General features: G+C 42.5%; 1 protein-coding gene and 1 long non-coding RNA gene across 5 annotated transcripts; both read left to right on the top strand.

Moving 5' to 3' along the window:
* Positions 1-3800: 3800 nt before the first annotated feature.
* MKRN1 (makorin ring finger protein 1) lies at positions 3801-24673 on the top strand. 4 transcript variants are annotated; one of them, XM_066319692.1, is made up of 9 exons: positions 3802-4015; positions 11023-11151; positions 15512-15738; positions 18395-18535; positions 20326-20552; positions 21038-21252; positions 21958-22068; positions 22513-22627; positions 23068-24673. In XM_066319692.1, exons 1-9 carry the CDS (start codon positions 3846-3848, stop codon positions 23278-23280), a joined length of 1548 nt encoding a protein of 515 aa, XP_066175789.1. In that variant the 5' UTR covers positions 3802-3845; the 3' UTR covers positions 23281-24673. The 4 variants fall into 4 exon arrangements, with proteins under 4 accessions (XP_066175791.1, XP_066175789.1, XP_066175788.1 ...); XM_066319691.1 differs by having other exon boundaries at positions 22513-22651; XM_066319694.1 differs by lacking the exon at positions 18395-18535 and having other exon boundaries at positions 3801-4015.
* On the top strand, positions 4343-6908 carry LOC136361650 (uncharacterized). Its single transcript, XR_010743670.1, has 2 exons — positions 4343-5463; positions 6129-6908. It is a non-coding gene; the product is annotated as an uncharacterized lncRNA (long non-coding RNA).
* Positions 24674-24825: the final 152 nt, after the last annotated feature.

Raw genomic sequence — 24825 nt, 5'->3', positions numbered from 1 at the left:
ATCGGTGAATTACTTGCTCGCTAAAACAATGCCCTTGCAGATTGAGTCCCTTTGTGCTTATTCCTAAAAAGCAGAGGAATCACATTCATGCCTCCCCCACAACTTTGCCAAATGCAGCTGTTAAAGCTCTTTCTTCCCAGGATGGGAGCTCTACCCAGCTCTTGGCCCCCCCAGCAAGGAAAGCTGCGGGTCTACAGACAGTTGTGGCCACGTTTTTTACGATGCAGATACCTGGCTACACCCAGAACACAAGCTGAGTTCACAGCAAAAAACTGTCCTAGTCTCCTCCTGTAAAGACAATCCATTCTAGCAGTTCAAGGGCAGTTTTGAACAAAGACCGTGAAATTAATATTTGTCCCCTCCTAAAAAACCCATGATACTTTGATATCTAATGTGCTGCTATTGTACCTGTTTCAGTTTTATATTCTGCAGAAAATAGCAGAGTTGAGAGCTAGATGGCCAGGAAGCAACTGATTTACAGGTTAAAAGGCAGACATGATTCTGTGCAGCTTCCATGCACAACATAAAACTAGCTGAAGTAATTATTAATGAATTGCTGAAGTAATCAGTGTCAGGGAACTGATTTTACTGCAATCCATTAATCAGGAAATTGTAAAACATAGGTTGTTAAAGCAGTATTTGCACTTTATACTCGTCTCTTTTAAAAGAAATTCCTTGCAACTTTTGTTTAACCCAGCAGTAACAAATTGTGTCTTGCTTTCTACATTCTTCTGATCTCTTCAACTAAACACATCCAAGGAAACTTGAAACAAAACTTGCTGAGTTACAAAGACAATCTGCCTCTGACTTCTGCTACTCAGTCCGGAGGAAATTTAATTGCAGGAAGGATAGACTGCATAGATACCATAACTGGATGCAGAATATTTTGTGAACAATATCTTTTTCCTGGGAGGATGGGTAGCCAGACGTCTTGGAAAGAAAATGTGTAGGTAAAATAACATTTTTAAAAACACACACAGATTATAATGACATATTTTTATCTTCCATTAAATCGATTTTGAAAGACTGCAGTATTGTAAGAATCTATCTGGACCAGCATTTTTTTGGCATGCTCTCAGGCAAGATGGCTAAGTAACCAAGTCAGTTTCTTGGTCACCCAGTTTCCAATTCTCAGCTTCATCTCAAGGTGATCTCATGCAGTGGGCACCCAAGTCAGGGTGTCATATTAGGTAAGTCAGGGGTAAGGATGTTTTGCTTGATTTGTCGGGTTTTTCCCCCTTAAATCAATAGAAAATCAGCCTGGTGGATTTTTAGCTCAGCTACACAACGTGAACCTGTAGATCTCTGAGACAAAATGAGGTAGGTCAAACAGGTCTCTGAGGGCACTTCTGCAATCTTGTGCACATGCCAGCTCTGGAATTGCTCCCAGCAGGCTTTTGCAGATATATGGCAGACAATAGTGACTATGGGGTTTGGAACCAGCCAGAAGGTGACAGGCAGGAGAGAAAGCCCTGGAGAAGAGCTGGAGACAGGTTTGTATGAAAGTGTGGGGCAGTGTATAACTCACTCCTCTGCCTGCTCCAGTGTTAGCTGCCTTTCTAGTCCTGTCTGTCTGCCTGTCACCCGGAGCTTGCTGCCGGTACTTCCCCCTCCGGGCCTCAGAAGTAGCAGTTAATGTTCAACAGGTTCCTGAGTAAAATGGGAGTGGCTGGGAACAAAGAAATTGCCCTGGCAAATTCCTACTGCCCCGCTGGGAGCTGGGCCCTACGGCCACCCCGGCGTTTTCCTTTCTGAGTGATTCCTAGAGTCAGCATCTCCCCTGAAGTTTTCCTCTCTCAGGGGCGTCCCTGCCAGAGGCACTAAGGAAATGGGGAATTCCACATTACTTTTGTCACTCTGTCACACCATGGGACAGTATTTTCCTTTCCCTGTGTACCTGATTTCTAAGAGTCCATTTACAGTTGTTAGGCTGGGATTAGCTCATTGGTGTTCCTCTGTTTTTGAAGCTTGCTTCTAGGCTGCCAATATCCTAGGAGACCTCCTAGGGACATGCAGAATCATACACAACACATTTAACCACTCACTTATTTTACCTTAGTTAGAACCATGGGGCCTGGAACTGTCTGTCTTGTCAAGACAATCGAACCAATATGAAGGTCTGACAATGTTGCTCTTTAGTGACTTAACCTCTTGAACTGTCTTGACATCCTTCCACTTTCCTCAGCACATTTTCATGATCATTCTAATGGATCCAAAATAACTTCCCAGATTATCTTAATGGCTTAAAAGTATTTGATTTTTTTTTTCTTAATATGAAGTATTTTTTCCTCCAGCTGTTTCTAACACAATGGAAGACTGAACATACACAACTGGAACAGTTTCTGAACGTTTACTTTAGTGCTGAAAATTGTGTGGAAAATCCTCTATGATGAAACCAGGTGCAGAAAATAAGTTTCTTCTTTTAGATATTAAAAAAGGTCTTCCCAATTCTCATGGGAAAGTTTTGTATTGAACATCCAGGCTTTCTCATAGCAGGGATTTGAGGAACTGAATTTATGAACTATTTGGCATTGATCACTGGGCTGATAATATCAGGAGGGAGTCTGCTGTGTAGAGTGCCTGGACCAAGGTCTTTATTTGGGTGCTCCATATCGTGGATGAAGGTTGGTCTTACACAATCATTCGAAGTTGCTCATTCCGAGATTGTTGGAATTCTAAGTTCACTCCAAAAACTAGCCTCTTTTTTTGTGTTTTATGCATACCTGTGCCTTGTTTTGAAGCCTGTTAAAAATGATATGTGTATTTCACCTCCTTTTAATTCAGAGCTGTGTTCACCCGGGTCTGGATTCTGCATATTCGAGAAGATCCCAGCAAGCATTCCCATTGCCTCACTCCTTAGGTACTTTGAGGGCACTGAAGTCATTGTCTCAAGGATACCTGAAAACAGGTTTACATCTTCTCTACTGTCTAGTGCTCTTCCTAAAGTCCAGCATCTTAGGGTACTGCCCTGCTGCCTATGTTTAGAGCAAAGGCTTCATTTCAGTGTTTTCTGGAGTGACTGATGACTTGGATATGTTTGATTTATTAGTACATTTTCAAGGACAGAGGCAAAACATCAGTAACACTGCACTGACAGGCTTCTCCCTTCACCTTGCCCCTGCGCCCCAGCCTGTCATTATTTTTAGGAATGTGTTTAGTACTTGGCTTAAGGTTCTTGGCAGCAGGAAGCCAAGGGCACCATGCAGATCAGGCAAACAGTAGTTTCACAACCAGGATTTATTACAGAATCACAGAATAGGTCGAGCTGGTGGGACTATAATCTGGCCCACCCTCCCTGCTCAAGTAGAGTCGTCCTAGGGCACACGCCGCGGGATTGCGTCCAGAGGGTTCTGGAATATCTGCAGTGAGGGAGGTATTACGGCAGAAGGACACGACGTTTCTCGCCCCATTACTGCAGCACCGGGTGGCTCAGGGCCAACTCTCGGCCTGGGCCTTTGTGGCGCCACTGTCCCGTTTTGTTCCCCGCCCTCCGCCGGCGCCACGTCGCCGTTCCGTGTCGTTCCGTCCTGGAAAAAGCCCTTTCCCGCCGCCGGCCGATCCCGGCGGGGCGAGCCGGGCCCCATGCCCGGGCGCGGGGCTGCGCCGAGCGCGCTCCCGGCGGCGCCACGGGGGCGCGCACGGGCGGCGCGGTCCCTGCGGCCGCGCGAGGGCAGCACCGGCCCGGCCCCGCCCCCGGCGCGTTCGCGCGCGTCCGTCCGGCTCGGCCAATGGGAGCGGGCGCTCCGCCGAGGGGGCGGTGCCGCGGCCGCGCCCCGCCCCGGGCGGCCGGAAGGATCCGCTCCCGGAAGTTCCGGCGCTGCCGCCGCTTTGCGGGATAAACAGAAATGGCGGAGGCGGTGGCGGCGCTGGAGACAACGGCGGGCGCGGCGGCCGCGGCCCTGGCGTCGCCCGCGGCGGCCGCGGGAGCGGCGGCCGTCGCCTTTGATTTCGCGGCCGTGCCGCCGCCCTCCGCGGGGCCGGGGGGAGGCGGCTGGACCAAGCAGGTCACCTGCAGGTACGTGTTGTCCGCGGCGGGTGGGGAGGGGGAGAGAAGCGGGCGGGCGCGGCCGTTCTTCCCCGTCCTTCTTTTTCTTTCCTTTCCCGTCTCCCCTCTCTGCACCACCCCCCCCTCCCCGGCCCCGGGGCCTTCTCCCTCACCGCCGCCGCTCCCCCCCGCCCCTCCCCCCACGGTCACGTACGCGCGGCGCGCGCCCGCCCGCAGCGCGCGCCGGCCCCGCCCCGCGCGCGTCCCCGGGGGCGGCGAGCGGCCCCGGCCCCGGGCGGGAGCGGCCCCGGGCGGGGCTACCGGCGGGGTGGCGCGGCCGCGGCGCCGCCGGGCGGGCCCGCCGGTGGGGGCGGTGCGGCTCCCGGCCTTTCTCCGGCCGCGGCCTCGTGCGAGGCTGTTCCCCGCGGCCTAGCGCCGGCGGCCGCCGGGCCGGGGCGCCGGGAGCCTTCCCGCCGCCTCGCCGGGAGCCCCGCTCCGCGCTTCATTGTGCGGGAACGGGCCCGCAGTGCCCGGCGCCAAGGACGCGGTGTAAAAGGAAGTGCTGCGGCCGCGTTCCGCAAAGCGCGACAAAGCAGGAAATGCGACGTCATTTAAATTCTTGGGCTTTTCGGTCGAAATTTAAAATTGGGAATTAACTCGTGATTGATACGGCGAAAACTTTATTAAAGCGGAGAACAGGAATAGGTGACATGTTGCGGAATGTGCGAAGCGGCCTGCCTGTGTCACATCGAGGTTCTGCGTGCTGCGTCATTTCCTATCCGTGTTCTCCTTTAAATTGTATTTCTGATAAATCTTCTCTCTGGGGTTATGCAAGCCATACTGCGTGTTTTAAAGCTTGCCAGATGGACTATTTTTAAACCTATACCGCTGGTCGGTTGGCAGGCAGAAAGGAATTTAAAACAGTTTTGTGAAAGTACCCAGATATTAGTTAATATAAAAGCAAGTGATATTCCAAGATTAACATCGATGAGCGTCTCCTGATTTTTAAAAATTTATTTTTTAAAATAAATAAATTAAATTACATTTAACGTGTTTGTGGGCAACTAAATTGCGAGTCACTTGGAAGCAAAAAGGACCATCCCTTGGTTAGGAAGGAAGAGGCTCTAGATCTTGCTTGAAATTTTTTTCTCTCTCTTCTCCTTGCTTTTCCCCCTGTCTGTTTGAAGGGCGGATTGCAGCAGCAGCAGCACGAGGAGCCGCTGCTCGGCCTTCTCAGGGAGCTCACTCGCTGTGTCTGTGCCCTGCAGGGTTTAAAGCGTCCTGCTCGCTGTTGTTCCACATCTGTTCGGCTCATGCCCGGCTGACTGCTCCCCTCGGGAAGCGCCGCTCAGCAGCGCTCTCGGGGTGCTGCTGCAGGCACAGGGATTTGCCTGCGGATCCCCGGGTTAATGTTTGATGCCGGGGATGAGGAAATGACCGGGAACCGTGCTTAGCTCAGCTTTTAAGTGAGACGCAAGGTCAGTGCTCCCTCTTATTTAAGTTTGCCTCGTAATTTCTGGAGATCGAAGGGCTCAGTTAGGCAAATTGGATTCGTGAGACAGCTGTAGAATAGGTTATCGATGCAGGATCGATTTATTGAAGACAGCGGTTGCCATATGATAGAAGCAGTCAAGTTCATCAGCATCCTGCGGTGCAGAGAGTCCAGGGAATATATTTATTTGCAAACACTCAGGCCGAGTGTGAAGCTAAAGCTACTTTTTTGTAATGGGTAATGTGCTTTAATTAGAGCTTCAACAATGGGATCTCATCCTTGGATCTAATGAACATCTCCATTCTTTGTTCTCTTTGGCTAATCCTGCTAGTTATCCCATTGCTTGCTTTAGTAATTTTTATGAGTCCATTCAAGTTGGAGAGAGAATAGGTTTACTCAGGCTTTAAAGTGAAATTAGCAATTTTGACTTGCCCGTCTGGGCAATTTTGGATTTCTAGGTTTGGTTTCAATAGGATATGTTCATATTTTGGATAATATGTTTCTTACTCTTAAATTTGGTTTTACCTTTATAAGTGAGTTGGAGGATTTAACAGTGAGATAAAGGAGTTTAATTTCAAAAAGCAGATTTTTAGTGTAGGAGGCAGAGCAGTTTTTGTTTGAGTAACACTGCACAGTGCTTTTTGTTCACAGGCTTTTTTAGCTGTATCATCATGTGAGTGACAGTAAATGCTGCCTGAAAAACTTTTGGGAGACAGTCCCTTCAGTATAAGGAGCTAGCACGTGATGGCTGGTGCAGAAATACTGCTGTTTTATGGAAACTGGAAGGCTTAGAATTGGTATCATAAGTTCTTTCTGCTCCTTTGAATATCTGATATGATATAGGTTGGTTAACGAGTTTTAATATAGCAATGTGATATCCTTGGGATGAGTGATTAATATCTCAGAGTGAGAGACACAGTGACTAAGATGAAGGACTTCGATTTCTCCTTCACATACACTTTTGCTGATGTTACCCTTCTGTTTTTCTTGCAGCTAAAGTTTAGAAGTCTCAGGTTGAAATGTAGGAAATCATGTTCCCTAATAGACGATGAAAAAAGGGGTTTTTAATTCTGTGGTTTAGCAGTTTACAAGGCTTGTGTTTTGTAAAAATTTATAGTATTTTAATCTGGAATAAATAGCAGGGGAACAAAGCTAATCCAGAACTTGTTTAGTATTAGGATCTTTTTCTTATTGATATGTTTGAAGTAAAAAGAAGAATTGTCATTCTTATCAGGTTCCTCAGTCCTTCCAGTTCAGATGGCTACATAGTTTTATTGAGCAGTGCCATAGCCAATCTCTTCTTCCAAAGGCTTGACACTGTTTGTTCCCTGGTTTCCAGATGTCATGCGATATTAAAAGTCATCAAGTAAACAAATTACATTTCACTTGTTTGTTTAAGAACTGAATGTAAATAAAACCCATAGCAACTAAGTGGTGTACTTTGAGATTTGTCTGTGTGTTTGTACCTTAGCTGTTCTTCCTGAAAGCCTGGGTCGGGTACTTTTTCCTTTTCACGTGAAGAGCGTGCATCAGTGAAGTAAGGCCTGCTTAATTCAGTGCAGCACCAGGGATGAGGTGCAGGGCACAAACCTCCTGACAGCCTGCCTGAATTGCCCCTTTCGTGGCTGCTCTAATCTGCATCTGCTGATGACTTCTGAAGGAGGTTATGGAGAACAGACAACAAGCTAAATGCTGTTAGGATCAACTTTTTTTCTCCCCCTTTTACTAAGTCCAGCAGAATTTCATTAGCCAGTAATGTGGCTGAACACCCAGGAGCTGTGCTAGAGCAGCGTGCTTACCCTCTTTCCTGCTACCTTCTTCCCATGAATTCTTGGTCTCTGCATGGCACCTGAAGAAGCTAATGACTATAGATGACTGTTACCCCGAGCTTCCCCATCTGCCAGTCATGACAGTATCTTGGCTTTTGAAGGAAATTTGCTCTTGGCTGTAACATTCTCGTTTAGCTGAACCAGTAGTTTGATTAAACAAATTAGCATTACCTGAAAGCAGAAACCTGAAGTAGAGAATACATGTGAATAAGGAAAGGTGTAGCAAGCTTCCAAAGCTATAGAACGAGGCATTGCCTCATTAGAAATGCCCATGAAAATCAGGATATGCCATTTTGATCAAGGCATTCATAACTAGACATTTGGTCAACCTTTTTCAGTGATAAAATGCCAGTGCAGGCAGTTACTAATTTTGTCTGGTTATTCTATGTGTTGGTGTCACTCTTGTTTTCTGCAATCATGCAGTGAACTGAACAGGAGAAATTATCTGGACTTGGACCCTGATGACTTCTCTGGTCTGGCTCCCCAAGCAGCTTAACCAAATTACACTTGTGTATTTGAATTGGAAGGACAGAGAGCACTGCCAGAATAAGTGCTTTTTTGGATGACAGCATTGCAGAGGCTCAGAGAAAATCCAGTTATATACTTGTCTTGATCTACTTTTATTTTTTCAGATGAAATTACATGTGTTCTCCAACTACTTGACCAAATGGAAATTTCAGATGTCTTTCTACATGTCAGTGTGTAAGACAGATAACTCAGATATTTCTCAGTTTTAAGGATCCTTTTTTCCTATAACCAAAATGCAGAGGCTGGTATCACTGTTGAGTAGGGTTAAATTGAATACTCTGTGTGAGTAAAGATGCTCTCCAAAATAAATTTCATTATCTTACCCCAAAAATAATGCCTTCAGTTAATTTTTTTCACTTGCCCAAAGTATATTTCAGCCAGACACTGCATGTTGCTATATACAGTGTTACATTCTTTGTGACCTTAAGGTAAAAATCTTACCTCTTGGTGAGGAGGAGGGTTGTGGAAGAAGTTGGGGTGTTATCCTAAGAGAAATACATTTTTCCCCCTTCCACTTTGGCCTTTTTGTTCAAATAATGCTGTATTTGCTGCATAGGGTTGAAGGCCTTTAAAAGTAATGCATGAATTAGAGCCTGGGAGTGTTTTATGTTAACTTTTTTCCCTTTATAGAGTACCATCTCAATATACTTTACAAACTTTCAGAATTACACAGAATCTACATTGGCGTAAACTGGGAAGGTTTGGAGCTTCATTTTCCTGATCACTCAATGGGAGAATCTAATTTTGGAGCTTAAGTACTTAGCATAAGTCATGTTAACCAAATAGTTTCTCTCAGATGTCCTCATGTCAGGCAGGAGCTTTTCTATCAGTCCCTTATTTCAGTGATGTCCCAACACTTCATTGGCACAAGGAGCAGAGTGGCTGTTCAGAGTGGTGGGGCAGTGATCTGATCCAGATTAAAAATAACCGTGGGGGCACCAGAAGGAATGTCATGTTCCACTGCAGCCATTTCCTGCTCTGTGCCAGCCAGTGGCTGTGAAGTTGCTGCCCCAGCACATGGGGGAAGCAATGCTGTGTGGAAATAAGCAAAGGGTGGAGATAACACTTATTAAAGAACAAACCTTAAACAACCTGAAGTCTTTTTTTTTTTCACCTTGTTGGTGTGACTCCCATTTCTTAAAAGCAATCAAGCCAGAAAATCCAGTTATGTTCTAGTTCCATAACTTCATGGATGGTTGGGTTTGTTTTTGGTTTTGTTTCAGGGGCGTTTTTAGTTTGTTTGGGGAAGAGGGCAGGTTAAGTAGGGTTGGGTTTTTTTTTTTTTTGTTGGATTTTGGTTTCATTGGTTTGGGGATTTTTTCCTTTTGAGGTGAGTCTTTGTAGGTGAGTTATGCTGTTGGGTAGGTGGGTGTGACTTTTAAGGGGTTTTGTGTGTTTTTTGTTCATGGTGGAGAGTGCTGGTTGTATAGCAGGGGCGGGTCTTGTTCTGTTTTTGCAACACCCTATTCCTGCTGGCATAGCTGTTTGTGCCTCCACCTGACCCTGCAGAGCCTCATCTGGGTCCTGAACTGCCTATTTTATGTAGGATCACATTTCTTACCTAATTAATTTGTCTACAGGCTACACACAGGGGATTTGGAGTGTGAATTTGAGTGTTTTGAGTGTGAATTGCAGCCTGATGGCAAGTGTCAGCTTGTGGTCTGTAGAGCTAGTTGAGATTTTTTTTATGCTTAGTATGTTGACTATACCAGTGGTATTGCACATGGAGGGTTGTGAACTCTCACTCAACCTCAGGTTTTGATATTGCCCTAAAACTGGATTGCAGATGTAGCTCTACGTATGTAATTTAGTGCATCGTTCACTGGCTTTATCTGACTTCTTAAAAATACAGTAGACTAAATAGCTATGTAGAAGTGTATGCAGTTTAACGTCTTTTCACCTTTCCTGGCCAGGAATATCAACTTGAATGTTTTGTGAAGAGCTGTCCTAATTTTAGTTGTGCCTGCTGAAAGATGATCCCTGTCTCTTGTGCTGGCTGTGAGGCTGCACTCAGCTGCCTGGAGGGCCTGGTTCTGCTGGCTGTGCAAAGTGCTCTAAGTGTGCCACAGGAGTGCCCCATTCGACAGCACCGTGGGCTTAGATGGGTGTCATCTGCTTCTCTGCCTTCCCTCAAGTGGTGTTTTGTACGAGACCTAAATCCTCACAGTTTTTTTTGTCTGCTGGGTCTTCATGTTTCCAGTGAGTTCAGAGTTTGCAACTTGTTATCTGGAGGCACTGCAGCTTCTTTCTAAACTGAAGTGTTGGTCAACATTTATGGATTTAATTTTTACACATTTTTTTCATATTTTCTTTTTATTTTTTTCTTGGCTAGAACTTTTATGTGGATTGGGAAAGGTGTACTTGAACTTCTCAGTTGTAGTTTCCAACATACTGAATCTGAATAGTTATGATGCACTGAATTTCTAGAAGCTTGTTCTTCTAAGTTAAAATTGAAAAAAATCTTGAAAACCACTCTTCAGTTCTCTTGAATAACTGAGTTAAAGATGCTAAATTAAACTTGTGCTATTTGACATGCTGAAATTTTGATCAAACTGTCCTCAGAAGCTTTGAAACTGTCCCAAGTTTTTCAAGACATGCAGCACAGTATTGAAGCAGGGATGCTTCGATTTATTTGGCTCCTATCACAGGAACTAATGTGTGTTTTGTCACATGTAATTATCCATCACAAACATGTTCTTCATTCTTGGAGAGGAAATCACATTTGATTGAATTATTTATGAATCCAGAATAGGTTTAAAACATTGGGTGATTTAGGGTGTGTCTGGATTTGTTTCTTGTACCACTCCTGGATTTCTGTAAGATTTTTGCTTATGTCAGGACACACAGGCCTAGACTTAAAACTTAGTGCCAATCTACTTGGTCCAAGACTCTTTCCTCTTGGTATCACAGCCCAGAATAACTTTGCTTTTACCGGTTTGATTTTTTTTCCCCAGGTTTTTGTAAGAGCAAGTCCCTAAATGTGCACCACAGTTCATTGGAGTAGCTGAGGCTTCTTATTTTTATGGTGGCAGATGTTCTTATTTTTATGGTTATACTGGGGTGGAGTCCCACATGTCTTTAGTGCTCTTTTTCGTGCAACGTACCTTGATTTACAGAATAACAAGATCATCCAAATACTTTTGCAGCTTCAGTGCTTCTCCTTAACTCACCATTATCTTCTCTTACAGATACTTCATGCATGGAGTCTGCAAGGAAGGAGACAACTGCCGCTACTCCCATGACCTCTCCAGCAGTCAGTCTGCCATGGTGTGCAGGTATTACCAGCGAGGATGCTGTGCTTATGGAGATCATTGCAGGTAAAGAAACGCCCCTGGCCATCCTGCAGGAATCTTTTCACTCTGAATCCCTGAGTAGAGAGCTCAAGGAAAGATAGTAAATCTTAGTGCTTTCCTTTTCCGTTGCAATTTCATATATTTATGAAAATAGCTTTTCAATGACTCTCTTGTCTTGCTAAATACCAGTGTTTGCTATGCAAGTAAATGAGCAAAGACAGAGTGATAACTGGTTTTCGTAGAAGTAATGGTTGTCAGCACAGGGTTTTCTTATTTTTATATTATTAACATGAGTACATGTTAATAAATTAATACATGTTAATACATGAGACCACATTCAGACTAGCTGAGTGGATGAAACTGAACTACACTATTTAAGTGATCATAAAAGCTTGAACAGGTAAGAATTTCTTTTCTTCATGTTGTCTCTTGAGGAATTGGTACTCTGACACTGAAAGTACCATTCTGGAAAAGTAGTTCGAGTTTGTCATATAAGTTCTAAAATGTTGCCTGTACAAAATAGCAACTTTATGCTTGTGTCAGGACACACAGGCCTAGACTTACTTTATGAAAACATACTATGAATTGATCTATACCCTTGAAATTATAACAAAAAAGAAATTGTGAAGAAGAAAAACAGGTACTTTCCTAGCAGAACAGAGCTTTACAAAGGCTTATGAATGCTTCATCATTCATTTTATTAAAACTTACCAGAAGTTTTAACATCCTGTCTTATTGCAGCTGTAATTCATGAGTAAACATGTGCATCCTGATTTTATATGGTAGCTCATAGTTAGCTTTGCTTTCATGTTTAATAAAGGGTTACTATATGTAAGAAAAGTAACAAAGAAAACCTCTCTGTAGTCTTCTGTCTGCCAGTGCTGTTTTTTTGATCCTGTAGATCAGTGGTCTTCCAGCTTTGGATCATGCATCCCATCAGTTCAGTGTCTTTGAGCTCCCACCAACATACACATTTATTTATAGTTTATATGTATATATATATCTACATCTACTACTGTACTAATGTTATGTACATTATAAAACATAACTCCAAATTTTAAGGTGTATTAAAGGTGAAATGAAAAATACGTAATAAATATTTTATAAACAGTTCAAAGCAATTTTTACTCTCACTAAAAGCCTTATATTTTTTTACTGTCAGTAATGTTGATTCAATGGGCTTTCTTATTATTTAAAGTCTCAGTGTAACATTTTGTTATACAGTTGTTTAAAGGTCTCATTCTAAGTTCAGTTTCTTTCAGTCCTTGGTTTTAATCGCCGTTGTGACTGAAAAAGATCTTTCACAAATATATGCAGATCCAAAAGGAAGTGTATTGTTGGCTGCATGTACTAACGTGTGATAAACTTAGCTAGTAAGTTTCCACCTTCCCTGATGTCAATCAGCTGTTAGTGCAGATCAGCTGGAAGGTGTTGCATTTTTATATTTTTAGCAAACGGGTCCAAAAATACACTGGAATTCTGAATTTGAAAGATTTTTAAACGTGTTAGAGAAATCACTTTCCAAGTTTTTTAAATGTACAAGATATGAAAGGTTTTATGTTGTTGACACAGTTGGGTAGCTTTTGGCAATAAAATCACATAATGGTGGTAATACTTAATTTTCAAAGTGTTCTCTCCATACCACAAATTTCTTTCAAAAAGCAGTTATCCGTTTACGGAATGACTTTTATCTTGGAGGGACAGTTTGAACGTGGTTGAGTTCAGTTGGTTTGAGTGTGTTGCGGGGTTTTAAAATATCTGCTCAGCAGCATACTGCTGGCACTGACTTGTCATCACAGAAAAGGGCAGCAAATTTGGAGCACTTGTCTTTGTGAAATAAACATGCATAACTCATCCGTGACAGTTTTTGAGTACTCTACCATGAGATAATTGGCAAACCATCTGTGTGGTACAGAAGATTTTCATGGTAGCTCTCCACCTCATAACTGAGGTAAACATTTGACTCTTTAAAAGTCTATATTGATGACATTCTCTAGTGTCACTTGGGTGCTTCTGGATCAGTCTTTGCTGTAATATCTTGCCTATGAATGATGCAGTGCTGAATTTCTGGTGGGGTGCTATCCCTGTAACCTTACCCTGGAATCTCTTATTGTGTGCTGCTTCAGTGGTTTTACTGGCATAGTTTTTCTTTGTCAAAGAAGTAATTTGTTGAGAATGTTTCTCTACTGCTACGTCTTTTCTTCGGTGTCTCACAAAAAGTAGTTCATTATTGAAATAGAATCTAGCAAGTATTATAGGCTGAGACATGTGAAAAACATCTGTACTTTTCCTTCTGCCATACAGCAAACTTCCCACACTGCAAAATTTGTTCTACTGCTTGTTTCTTCAAATCTCTAGCAGTATTTTCTATGTGTTTCCCAGCAATACTTGCTGACAAAGCAATGCATTTTAGTTGTTTTCCATGAGTTATTTCAGTCATTTTTACCACAGCAGAAGAAAAAGCGGTCCAGTGGCATGTGGCTTTTTGTCTTTCATTGTTGTGTAACGAGCTTTAGAAGAGGTTTTTAAAACCCTTATTGTGAAGTTCTGCAAAGTACTGGATTGAGTAGCACATGACTTGAAGCATCTTGGAAAAAAATGTTTGGTTTGTCTTTGTGTTCTGGATGTTTTGATTTTCAATACCGTGCTAATCGAGGTCCTTTCAGTAGTTAATATCTTAAGGTACAGTATTCACCAAGAGCACGGTTCTTCATTAGTCGTAGTGAATGTAAATCTGTATTTCAGATTGCCTTCTTGGTAATCATGATCTCTTCTGTGGTTCTCCTCCCCCTGAGTTCAAGAGCTGATTAGGTTAGGATTGTTTCACTTGTAGTCTGACTGATGAGTAGCTCATAGTAGAAGTACAAGTGTTAGCTCTGACATCTCCTTGTTGGCTTTTGCTCACATTATCAGTTGTTGTCTTCAGCCCACGGTTGCAGGCATCTTTTCAAGCCACTTGTTGGCTTTCTCAGGGTTGGTTGAGGTAAAACAAGATGGGATAATCTGTTGATTCATTAAGTAGGCACTAGCGAAGTGCAGTATGTCACATTATGTGGAAAGCGAGCAGACAAGGTGGGGTGCCACTGTCAACCCACTGGGCTGTGGAACACCACCTCCTTCAGGGCACCTCACACGGACCACACTTGGGCCCTCTGATGTATGGACTGTGAGGACACTGCCATCAACCTGTATCTTAATGATAGTAATTTATTGTATTTTTAAGGGGAAAAAACCAGTAAGTTCTAGTATTTTCTTCCTGCACTCTATTGGGTTGCCTTGGGCACCTCATATGGTGCACATACTTTGGAGGCCAGATGTAGAGATCTGAAGGATTGAATTTTAAGTGGTGCTTCATAGGACTAGGATTTCCAAGCTGACATTTTGTTAAGAGCACCTCTTTAATATGCAAGAACTATGACACTTCGTTGTTTTTAATCTGACACAAGCTAAATGAATCACAGTCACTTCAAACTTCTGTATGATCTCAGTTCCCTCCTGTTGCCCTTGAAATTAGTCAGCAAGTATCTTAAGACTGCATTGGTATATTTATCATTTATTTTCCCCATGTAGTCTTCTAGTTGCTAGAAGACAGATTTTTGAGGGAAATGGTGCCTTCCTGTTTATTGTGGGTGGTAGAGCTCAAAGTGTTCTGATTATCATTTTCCACAATGAGCTGAAAGACTCATTAGAAATAAGTACTCAAATTCAGCGTAAAATCTGCATGAGACAAGATGCTTAGACACAGAAAAGATTCATTTATGTTGATGGGGATCTCTGAATGTGTGCCAGCTGAGGCCAGGTTGCCCAAGGCATTGTCCAGTCAAGTTTTGAGAATCTGCAAGCGTGAGGATTGTTCACCCATTCTAGTGTTTTACTACTCTTACAGCAAATTTTCTTCTTTATATTTATAACTGTAACTTCCCATTTTGGAGTGGTGCCTACTGACTGTCATCGTATCACTGCGCCTCTTAAAAGACTCTGGCTGATTGGCATCCCATGATGGAGCTGGAGGCAGCAGTGTCTGTCCTTAGTCTCCTCTTTATAAAGCTGAATGAGCTCATTTTTCGATTCAGGAATAGTACACATGTGTAATAGGTAACTGACCACTTTGGGACATCTTTGAAGATTGTTCTGTGTAAGTTAAGTAAGAACTGTGCTCTTTTTTCTCCAAAATCTCGGAGTGTGTAGACCCTGTGTGACAGATTGCACAAGTGGAAGCATTTCTGTATAAAGGGTCATCAGTGACTTTTTCTTCCTAGCTGTTTCTGAGTCCTCCTTCCAAATAGCATGTTCACATTTTCATTAGTTTATTTTCAGTACATGGGGCTGCTGTCTGGAGGTATTCTTTTGTAGAAAGTTGACATGGTGTGTTTTAACGTTTTAGGTATGAACATACCAAGCCACTAATACAGGAAGAAGTGACTGATGTGAATCCAGAGGCAGAAATCTATCCATCAGTGTCCTCAGAGTTTGCATCGCTCCCTGAAACAGTGGAAGAATTTATTGCTGAGATAGAAGATGAGAATACAGATCTGGCAGCAGCAGGAGTTGGGGCTGAAGACTGGGTGAATGCAGTGGAGTTTGTCCCTGGGCAGCCATACTGTGGACGTGGTAAGCTGAATGTGGGGTAACAGTGAATTTCCATCATGGCTCAACAGTTTCTGTGTAGTGCATTTATTTTAGTGCTTTTGAGCACAGCTGTTCATATTTATTGATCAGTTCAAGTATTCCTGGGTTCTCCAACATGAGTAGTCAGACTGTTTCATTCTGAAACCAGGTTATTTGAAGTCAGTCTCTGCATGACTGGCTTTCTCTTGCTACATTTCTGAATGACTTGAGAATCTCCTTTGAAGTTTAGTTTGCAGATGGGATGGGAGAGGAAATTACTGGTGATAAAATTAATATTGCTACTCTTGGAGAGATAATCTGCTGCCTTTGTGTTTTGGGTTGGTTGATTTGGGTTGGGGTGGTTTTGCAGTCTTTCAAAGGTTTTTTGGTGGAGATAGAAATTCCTGTAGACGGAATTGAAGCCTAATGCTTTTGTGAATCCCATGGCCAGGGGCTGAAAATAATTTGTTCTAGTTAGCTTTCTGGAACTCAACTTTCTAATACTGTGACAGCTCATGATGAGAAAGAGACTGAAGAAGCTCATTGTATTGGACCAGACTATTTGAGTGACATACTTGTCATCCGTTTTTCCTACCAAAATAAAGCGGTCTTCAAATTTAAGTGAAAAGTAGGCTGAAGGTGTTCATTTTAACATAATTTCTAATACTTGTCTCTCTAAGGTGTGAGGAGGCTATGTGTATTTAAATAAATATTTGAGTTCAAAATGGACACCTTGCATCCAGAAGAGTTTGAAGAGTGCTCAGATTATACTACTTTGCGCAGCTCAGATTCTCAGATTTGGAAAGGGAATGACCTTCTCAGTGTTACAGGGTGCTGCTTGGAGCCTCCTGCCATCCAGTTTGAGGAGGGTGAAGAGGAATGGTCAAGTGACACAAACAGTTTGCTAGTGTTGTTGAGAAGTTTGATTATTGAGTTGTGTAATAGATCTGTGACTTCAGTATATTCCAAAGAAGTGAAAACTTGATTGCTACCTGTTCATGTGCTACCTTACTGTCATGAAAGATACAGCTTCAGTGCTTGTTGAGACAAAGAACTTTTTAAAATATTTTAATCAGAATATAATATTTAGATACGAAGGAACCTCTGGATTTCATCTAGTTCATTCCCTGCTTAAGGTTGCCAGGGGCTTTGTTTAGTTGAGTCTCTGTCCTCAGATATGTTCAAAGGTCCATAACCTCTGGGTATCCTTTGCAGTGTTTAACTTCTTTCATAACGAAAGCCTCTTTCCTAGTATGTAATTGGATTTTTCCCTGCCTCAGCTTGCCTTCTGTCTCTTGTCATTTGCACATCTGAGAGGAGTCAGTCTCCTTTCTTGGGTGTCAGCCCCAATAATGACTGCCTGGCCATCCACTGGAATCAATGCTTTGCTAGTTTGAGCAGAGATCTTTTAAATACACACAGTCCTTATAGAGAAGCTGGTGCTTCTTCCTGAAGTCCTAAGTCATTACATTGTTAACTTGTTTCACTAAAGCAATTTTTTTTCTAGGGGTTAGGCTTACTTTCCATGCAAACTTGTGCCAGATTAAGTTAAATAGCTTTCTCTTCTGTCAATCTTATTGCAAATCTGTGTTTTATAGCCTTTGAAACTTGATGTATTTTAATGTACAAACATACTCATCTGTTTCTGTTCTGAAAAGTGCTACATGATGCTAATTCCCATGGTGACTTAAAAAAACCTTTACTTTCCTGAAGCAACTGTCTGAATTAAACTGCAAAAATAAAAACGTGTGCAGTGCGTTCTGTAGTGTATACCTTAAAGCAGGTTATTTTTGTCAAATCGCTGGAGAAATGTACAGATACTTGGAAACCTCAAAATGAAACCTATTTCTCAAGGTTACCTGGGAGCCTGTGTGTTTAAAATTGTCTTAAAAATTATCAAGATTCAAAGTTGGCAGTTTTAACCATGCATAGATGGGGCTATAATGCTCACCTTTTACCATGATTCTCTGATTTGGGATTAAACCTGGTATTTTGAAGATGATTTCAGGATTTAGCATTGAAAATAGTGATAATTCTTCAGGTATTCCCTTGTTAGTTGTACAGATGTGCCACATTTCCATACTTGTTCTGCAGCTATTGCTGCTCGATGTTCTGCAGTAATTGAAAAAGAGGAGAAAGGCAGAAATAAAAGAAACACTCAGTTGGGTGTCTGTTTCCTGTTACTGAATGATTAATGTGTTTAATGCTACGAAATGTGTCCTAAAGTGCAAGCAGGTGGTGTGTGGACCAAAAACAAACTGGTTTTTCCACTAGTATGAATATAGTCCTGTTGACTGGGAAATGGGCAATGAGAAAGTGGGGACTGAGTCCACCTGCTGGTGAGCAGAGATTGGGAAAACAGCAAACAGAATCATAGAGAACAAATATTACTCTGAGGGATGTTGGATTTGTAACTGCTGAGGCAGTGAAGTCTTCTGAATTTTTCTGATAGTGGTTTCAAAGAGGAAGTAAAACTGTAGCTGCTACAGTGCAGTAGATGCAGAAGATATGCCTGCTGTTCCAGCTTCACAGTAAAGAGTTTCTTCTGAATATTAATCTAAATCCACCCTCTTTCAGGTTGAATTTTAGTTTGAAACAGTTACCCCTTGTGTTATTACTACATGCCTTTGTAAAAAGTCCCTCTTCATCTTTCTTGCAGGCCCCCTTCAGGTCCTGGAAGGCTGCAGTAAGGTCACCCCGGAACCTTCTCTTCTCCAGGCCGAACAACCCCAACTCTCTGAGCCTTTCCTCATAGGGGAGGTGTTCCATCCCTCTAACCATCTTCATGGCCCTCAACTAGGTAAAAGAAACCTGTGACAACATTAACTTGAGCAAACACTGGCAAATGCAACGGTTGAGGGGCTAGAAACTGACTGGTAGTTGTGATTTTTGTTATTTCTTATGGAAGGGGCGACTATGGATTTCAAATGGGGGAGGGCAGGTGGGATTTCCCTAAGTAAGTACACATTTTCATGTTATGCTGAGCTGCTCAGGAGAGAATGTAGAGCCTAGTACATGGTTTCTTGTCACTTTTCTTGGTGCTGGTTCACTAAAACCCATGAGGAAGTAGAACTAATGAACATACTTTGTTTGGGAATCTCTGACTGAAAATGAGCAGGTTGCCAGGTGACTTGTTACTCAGTTACTCACTTGTTTGAAAAGTATGTTTCTAACAGACTGCTCCAGGATCACTGTGAGTGACCACTACAGCCAGAGATGGTTCAAAAAGCAAACTTGATCTTATCTTGAGAGCTAATATTTTCCTACACTAATCTTCAGTATTTGCTTATTCCTCAAAACTTAAGTCGCGGGGACCTGCATTTTCTTGTTCTTTGTCCTAAAACTAACAGATTGATGCATGCCTATTGTTATGTTTTCGCTCCATGGGCATGAAAACTGTGCAAATATGCAGCCTCTGATTAATTTTGAGGAAGAGTCTTTCCTTCACTTTAACTGATTAAAGTGTGCCTTTGGTAGTTTTTATTTGCTTCTCCAAATCTAGTGCTTGAGCAGCTTCTAAAAGTTACACTTTCTTATAGAGTAGATGACTTGTTACTCTTGTAGCAGCTTCTGGTTATGTAAATAAACTGCTGTTCTTCCTGGTGTTTACTCTGAATATAGTAATATTTTATGTTTATTACATCTTCAGTTTCTGTCTGACTGCTTTTGTCTTCTAATTCAGTCATCATCCTACTTATGTAACCATCTCAAAAGACTGACTTGTGAGGCAGGGAAGCATGTGTTAGAGGTACAGGGAGAAGTGTTCAGTAGTAGTTGTCTAACGGGGGAAGAGAAGCAATACATACTTCAGTTCAGTTTACAATTAGGTAAGGGAATTTACTTAGGATTTTGCAAAACTGATGGCTAGCTTAGAATGCAGTGAAAATAGCCTGAATTTCAGTTTCTGAGGTTCATGTCTGGCTAATTGACCAACCATCTGTTTAAGACAGGCATTTTTCGGCAAATATGTCGGGTGGAATTAGTTTGACAGACGTGGACACCACTTTTCTGTCAGTCCTAGAGATGCATGGGAATCCAGAAATAAAAGTTTGTTGAGGCCAAAGAACAGTGTGCTAATTAGCCTGCACATAAGGAATTGCTAATGTAGTATTGCCATGCTCGCATTGTGTTATGCTGAATACACCTTTATTTCTTCAGGTCTGTCATTTCTGGGAAAAAACTGTTAACTTTAGCTGATGTGAAAATTTTAGCGGAAGTGAAATCGATTCTAAAAGCACTGAGAGATTTGTAGCCTTATTTAATGGTCGCTGAACCAGAGTCTGTTTAACAGTGTATTTAACACCTATTTACTGAGGACTAGTGTAATTTTTCTTGGTGGATTTAGCCTGAAAATGGATCTGAGCAGTGAAACTATGATAGCTTTAATCTTGTCTGGGTTGGAGGATGAAGAAATTGGTCTTGAAATTAATTGAGTGGGGAAAATAATTTTGTTCAGGTTGAGGGTGTGGGAATTTGGACTGAAATGAACATAGGTTGTTTCTGTTCTTCTGTTTGGGTAACCCTGAGTGTTCTTACTGCCTGTGCTCAAAATCTGAATGTGCTCCTTGCTCTTCTTAATTCTGTTCCCAGCTGCTCCTTTCTGTGCTGAAGCACCCTTGCAGGAAATGGTGATTGAAGAAGAATATGAGAAGCAGCAGGCAGATGTGGAGATGAAGAAGGAGCTGTGCCCCTATGCTGCATTAGGAGAATGTCGTTACGGAGAAAACTGCGTGTACATCCATGGGGACGTGTGTGATATGTGTGGCCTGCAGGTCTTACATCCCATTGATGCTGCACAGAGATCTCAGCACATAAAGGTAAGCAAACAACTGTCTGGTGTTTAACAACTGTAAGTTATTGCTTCCTAGTTCCCCTCAATCACTTGTTACTAATTCCCTTTCATTTGAAGGTGTGTGCAGGTCAGGCAGTGAATGAAATTCCGGTTGTAAACTAGACTGTTTCCTGCCAGGGCCATACTCAAAAGCAGCTGGATTTCCTTATCTGTGTTGGGAGAGCAGTCTGCTTAAAGATACTGAGGCTTTGTTCTTTGCCTAGTCAAAGTGGATGGTCTTTTAGATTGCCTTTTCATGTTTAAAAGTAGTGTCTGAAGAAAGGAATTTCAGCTCTGAATTGTTTGTTCCCCGGTACTTGAACAAATTCTTTTTTTGAGGACCACGATTTTTTTCAGCTTAGTCACACTTCATGCATTATGCAAAACAGCAAACTGAGTTAAAAAACCTGCTTAGACCTCAACAGGTGACCAGTGGTCTCTGTAGTTGTGTTCTTTGTGTCTCCTTTTCAGTCTTGCATTGAAGCTCACGAGAAGGACATGGAGCTTTCCTTTGCCGTCCAGCGTAGTAAAGACATGGTGTGTGGGATCTGCATGGAGGTGGTGTATGAGAAAGCCAATCCCAGCGAGCGCCGCTTCGGGATCCTCTCCAACTGCAGCCACACTTACTGTCTCAAGTGCATCCGCAAGTGGAGGAGTGCTAAACAATTTGAGAGCAAGATTATAAAGTGAGGCGCTTTCCCATTTCCATTGTCCTTTGTTACTGTGGAAGAACTTAGTAATTTGTGACAACTTGCAGCAGACTTCCAGATGCAGACTGCATGGAGACTGCATTTAATGCATACTAACTTACAGTTTAGGAGTGAAATAATTGTTAGGGATAACATTTACACTTTGATCCGGTTCATATGGGTTAAGTTTGCAAAATGCAATGGTAGTAAATAACCGTTGTTTATTTATTAGCATGTTGTCCAGCAGTTACTGTTTATGTCTCAGACACCCAGGCAGGAATCTGGAAACAGATTAGCCAGTTCAGAATGTATGATGCTTAATTCATTACTGCCTTAGAGCATTACTCAGTTGGCAAAATATTTCTCCATTTAAAGCTGTTATAGAAAATACAAAGTTCCGATCAATAAATACAGGAAAAAAAAACAAAATAAATTTATTTAATTCTGAAGAAAAAGGAGTCTGTGTGAAGTGTTTTTTCAAGTTTTTCTGAGACAAGCTGACCAGCTGCCATTGCCAATGAGTTCTTGAAGGAGAGAGTTTAGGTTATCTTCAAGTATAAGAGAGTCTAGATTGAAAAGGTTGTACAGCAAGTATATGAGTACAGTACCTCTTTAAAAATGGGTATATGCTGTGACTTGTTATATAGGAGAGAGAGCGCCCTGTAATGTGGAATTTTGCAGCACAGTCTGTTCATTTCCCAGGTCCTGCCCAGAATGTCGGATCACATCTAACTTTGTCATTCCAAGTGAGTACTGGGTGGAGGAGAAGGAAGAGAAGCAGAAACTCATTCAGAAATACAAGGAGGCAATGAGGTATGAGCAATGCAGCCTTTTATCAGATTGAGCCTGCAGAGATAAAGGCACACAATGGAGAAGCGTGTTGATGTAAAGGCCCTTTTCACACCTCCTTTCCACAACCAGATGTGAAGTGTGGCTTTGCCTGTCTGCCCACAGATGCATGCACAGAGTCCCAAAGCTATTCGTGTGTTCTTTCACCTCAGTCTTTCCCTTCTCTACACACAACACTGGTGGTGTAGCCATCAGGCAGTCCAAGGTCGTGCAGTGCACACCATTGGTGTCCCTCTGCATGCATCAGTCCACACATAGTGTAATAAATCATCTCTGCCTGTAGATCTTTTACTCACAAAATGCCTTCTGCTCCTGGTACCTGAGATCCTTGTGGACTGCAGCTAAATGCAGTTTGGGTGTGCTCAGTAAGGGTTGTGTCAGTAAGGGTTGTGATATTTTCCTTTCCAGCAACAAGCCATGCAGGTATTTTGATGAAGGCCGTGGGAGCTGCCCATTCGGAGGGAACTGTTTTTACAAGCATGAATATCCTGATGGCCGCCAAGAGGAGCCACAAAGACCCAAAGTAGGAACCTCAAGTAGATACCGGGTTAGTGCTGCTGATTAAATGCCCTTTCAATAGACAGAGAGCACAAGAGGGGTGTGCATTATGTCTTCTGTCTTGAGAAGAGTATAGGGAAATACTGACTTTTCTTTTTTCCACTTCTGATAGACTTCTGTAATGGTGAATTTGAAGGAAGCAGTGCTCTAAAGCTTGTGAATGCTGGAGGCCAAGATGGAAAGACTAAATTTTAAAAACTTTCCTACAACATACTGAAGTAGAAATGTTGGGTAGCATTAATAGGGGTGGGTAAGGCTAAATTCTGCTGGAGGTCAGTATCCCCCTGAAAGAGAAATGTGATTTCTTGCGTATCAGAAAGTACACCAGCGGTGTATCAGCCTCTGGAAAGGCTCTTACTTTGTACCATTTGGTCACCTGGGGAAATCCTTGTGTTCCATTTGCAGGCCCAGCGGAGGAATCGGTTCTGGGAGTTCATCGAGGAGCGAGAGAATGGTGATCCCTTTGAAACCGACGAGGATGAGGTGGTGACCTTTGAGCTTGGTGAGATGTTGCTTATGCTGTTGGCAGCTGGAGGTGATGATGAGCTAACGGATTCCGAGGATGAGTGGGACTTATTTCATGATGAGCTGGAAGATTATTATGATTTGGATCTATAGCACCTGTCAGTGGAGTGTGGACTGTTGTCTTGGCTTCAGGCAGTAGCTATTACCTGTGGTGTTGTGGCAGTGCCTGTGTTTCTCCTAGGCAGGCCGATCAATTCCAGGTGCTGTTGTAATAACTTCTACCCAGGGTCTGTCTCTTCCCTTCCCCTCCTCTCCCACCCCAGGAGTGTTGTTTTTCCTCTGTTTCAACAAATAACAAGAAATAAATCTTTAAAATGTTAGTTTTTGTAAAAATGAATTTAACTGTCAAACAGTTAGCTTAGGTTTGTTGCTTCATCTGTGTACCCAACAGAGTTCACCCAGTTCCAGGGTTAAAGTGTTTACAGGACTTCCACACTCATTTTGAAGAGCCCAGATACAAAAATGAGCAGTGGCCATGCAGTGGGGATGTAAATTGGCTGATGGCCTTGATTCTGTCTTTGTACCAATATTTCAGATTTTAGGCCAGATACAAATATTCTTTCTGGAATCGGCTCCGTTCCAGCCCCCTCATGTACACGTCTTCATTTGTGACTTTTGGTCTCTGTTTACTTGCACATTACTATTACTACTGTGTAACCAGAACCAGGTGTGAACGTTCTGGATTTTTACTGTGTTTAGCATGAAAGGAAAATGTCTTTGTGAAAGGAGAACTCTCTATGTGTATATACAGATAAATGTAGAGTTGGACCTCAAGGATGGGGAGACTCTGTGTAAGTTCAAAATAACAAAACCATCTTTCACCCCCTCTTGGTGCATGAAGTCTTGTCTCCAACTGGACATGAAACTCGTCTAGTGGTCTCAGCCCAGACTGGGAAACAATCCTCACTAGCACTTCACTTGATAGATGGCACTCCCTAATACACCAGCTCTCTTTCATGTGTATGATTAGGGTTGTCCAGGAGCAGAAATCCGGTTAGCCAAGGTGGGGTCAGAGGAACACCAGAGAGGACCCTTTAGCTTTATCGCTCTGTAAGTTTTAGAACTTCATGTAAACACTTAAGCCGTGAGCTTTGCTAGAAACTCGCTGTGGCTCCCAGCTGCTTTGAGGTACTTGTGCCTCTCTGCAGCTGAGTTGGGCAGGTTGCCTGGTAAAGCTGTTCAGTTTATGTGAGTTACTGCTTACAAAGGCAGTCATGCAGTTTCTGGCTGTAATTTGCATTGAGAAATTACTTTGCCACCAAAGCCCCAGCACAGGAATTTTAACCTTGCATTACATTATTGCTGTTTTTTATTGACTTGTGGATGCCCCGTGATCTGTTCTCCTGCTGCTCTTGTCCCCTAGACTGCCTCTCCTTTCACTTTTAAATGGAATGAGAAATTGTTCTGAGGTCTATAACGTATTGTTTTGCAGCTGCCTTTTGTAAGAAGCACTTTTCCCAAATAAAAAAAGTAAAAAAAAAAAAAAGTTAAACACTAAGTCAGTCTCTTCTTTTAAGTTTGAAGCTTCTGGTTTTTGCCTTGATTATTTTTGTGTGTTTTTATTTTTTGTAAATACAAAGGCATTTGTGTCACTTATTCCTAATTCCTGCAGAGCTGTGTAATGCTTAATACAGAATT

Source organism: Sylvia atricapilla, chromosome 5, assembly GCF_009819655.1.
Source record: "Sylvia atricapilla isolate bSylAtr1 chromosome 5, bSylAtr1.pri, whole genome shotgun sequence".
Classification (NCBI taxonomy): domain Eukaryota; kingdom Metazoa; phylum Chordata; class Aves; order Passeriformes; family Sylviidae; genus Sylvia; species Sylvia atricapilla.
Note: the sequence above shows the minus strand (reverse complement) of the source record. Positions and strands in the feature narration are given on the sequence as shown.

Bases quoted from the DNA above. Each gene is read 5' to 3' on its own strand.
- MKRN1 (XM_066319691.1), top strand. From the start codon at position 3,846: ATGGCGGAGGCGGTGGCGGCGCTGGAGACAACGGCGGGCGCGGCGGCC. The intron at 11,152-15,511 runs GTAAAGAAACGC...TTAACGTTTTAG, and splicing joins GCTTATGGAGATCATTGCAG to GTATGAACATACCAAGCCAC. The intron at 18,536-20,325 runs GTAAAAGAAACC...TTCTGTTCCCAG, and splicing joins TCTTCATGGCCCTCAACTAG to CTGCTCCTTTCTGTGCTGAA.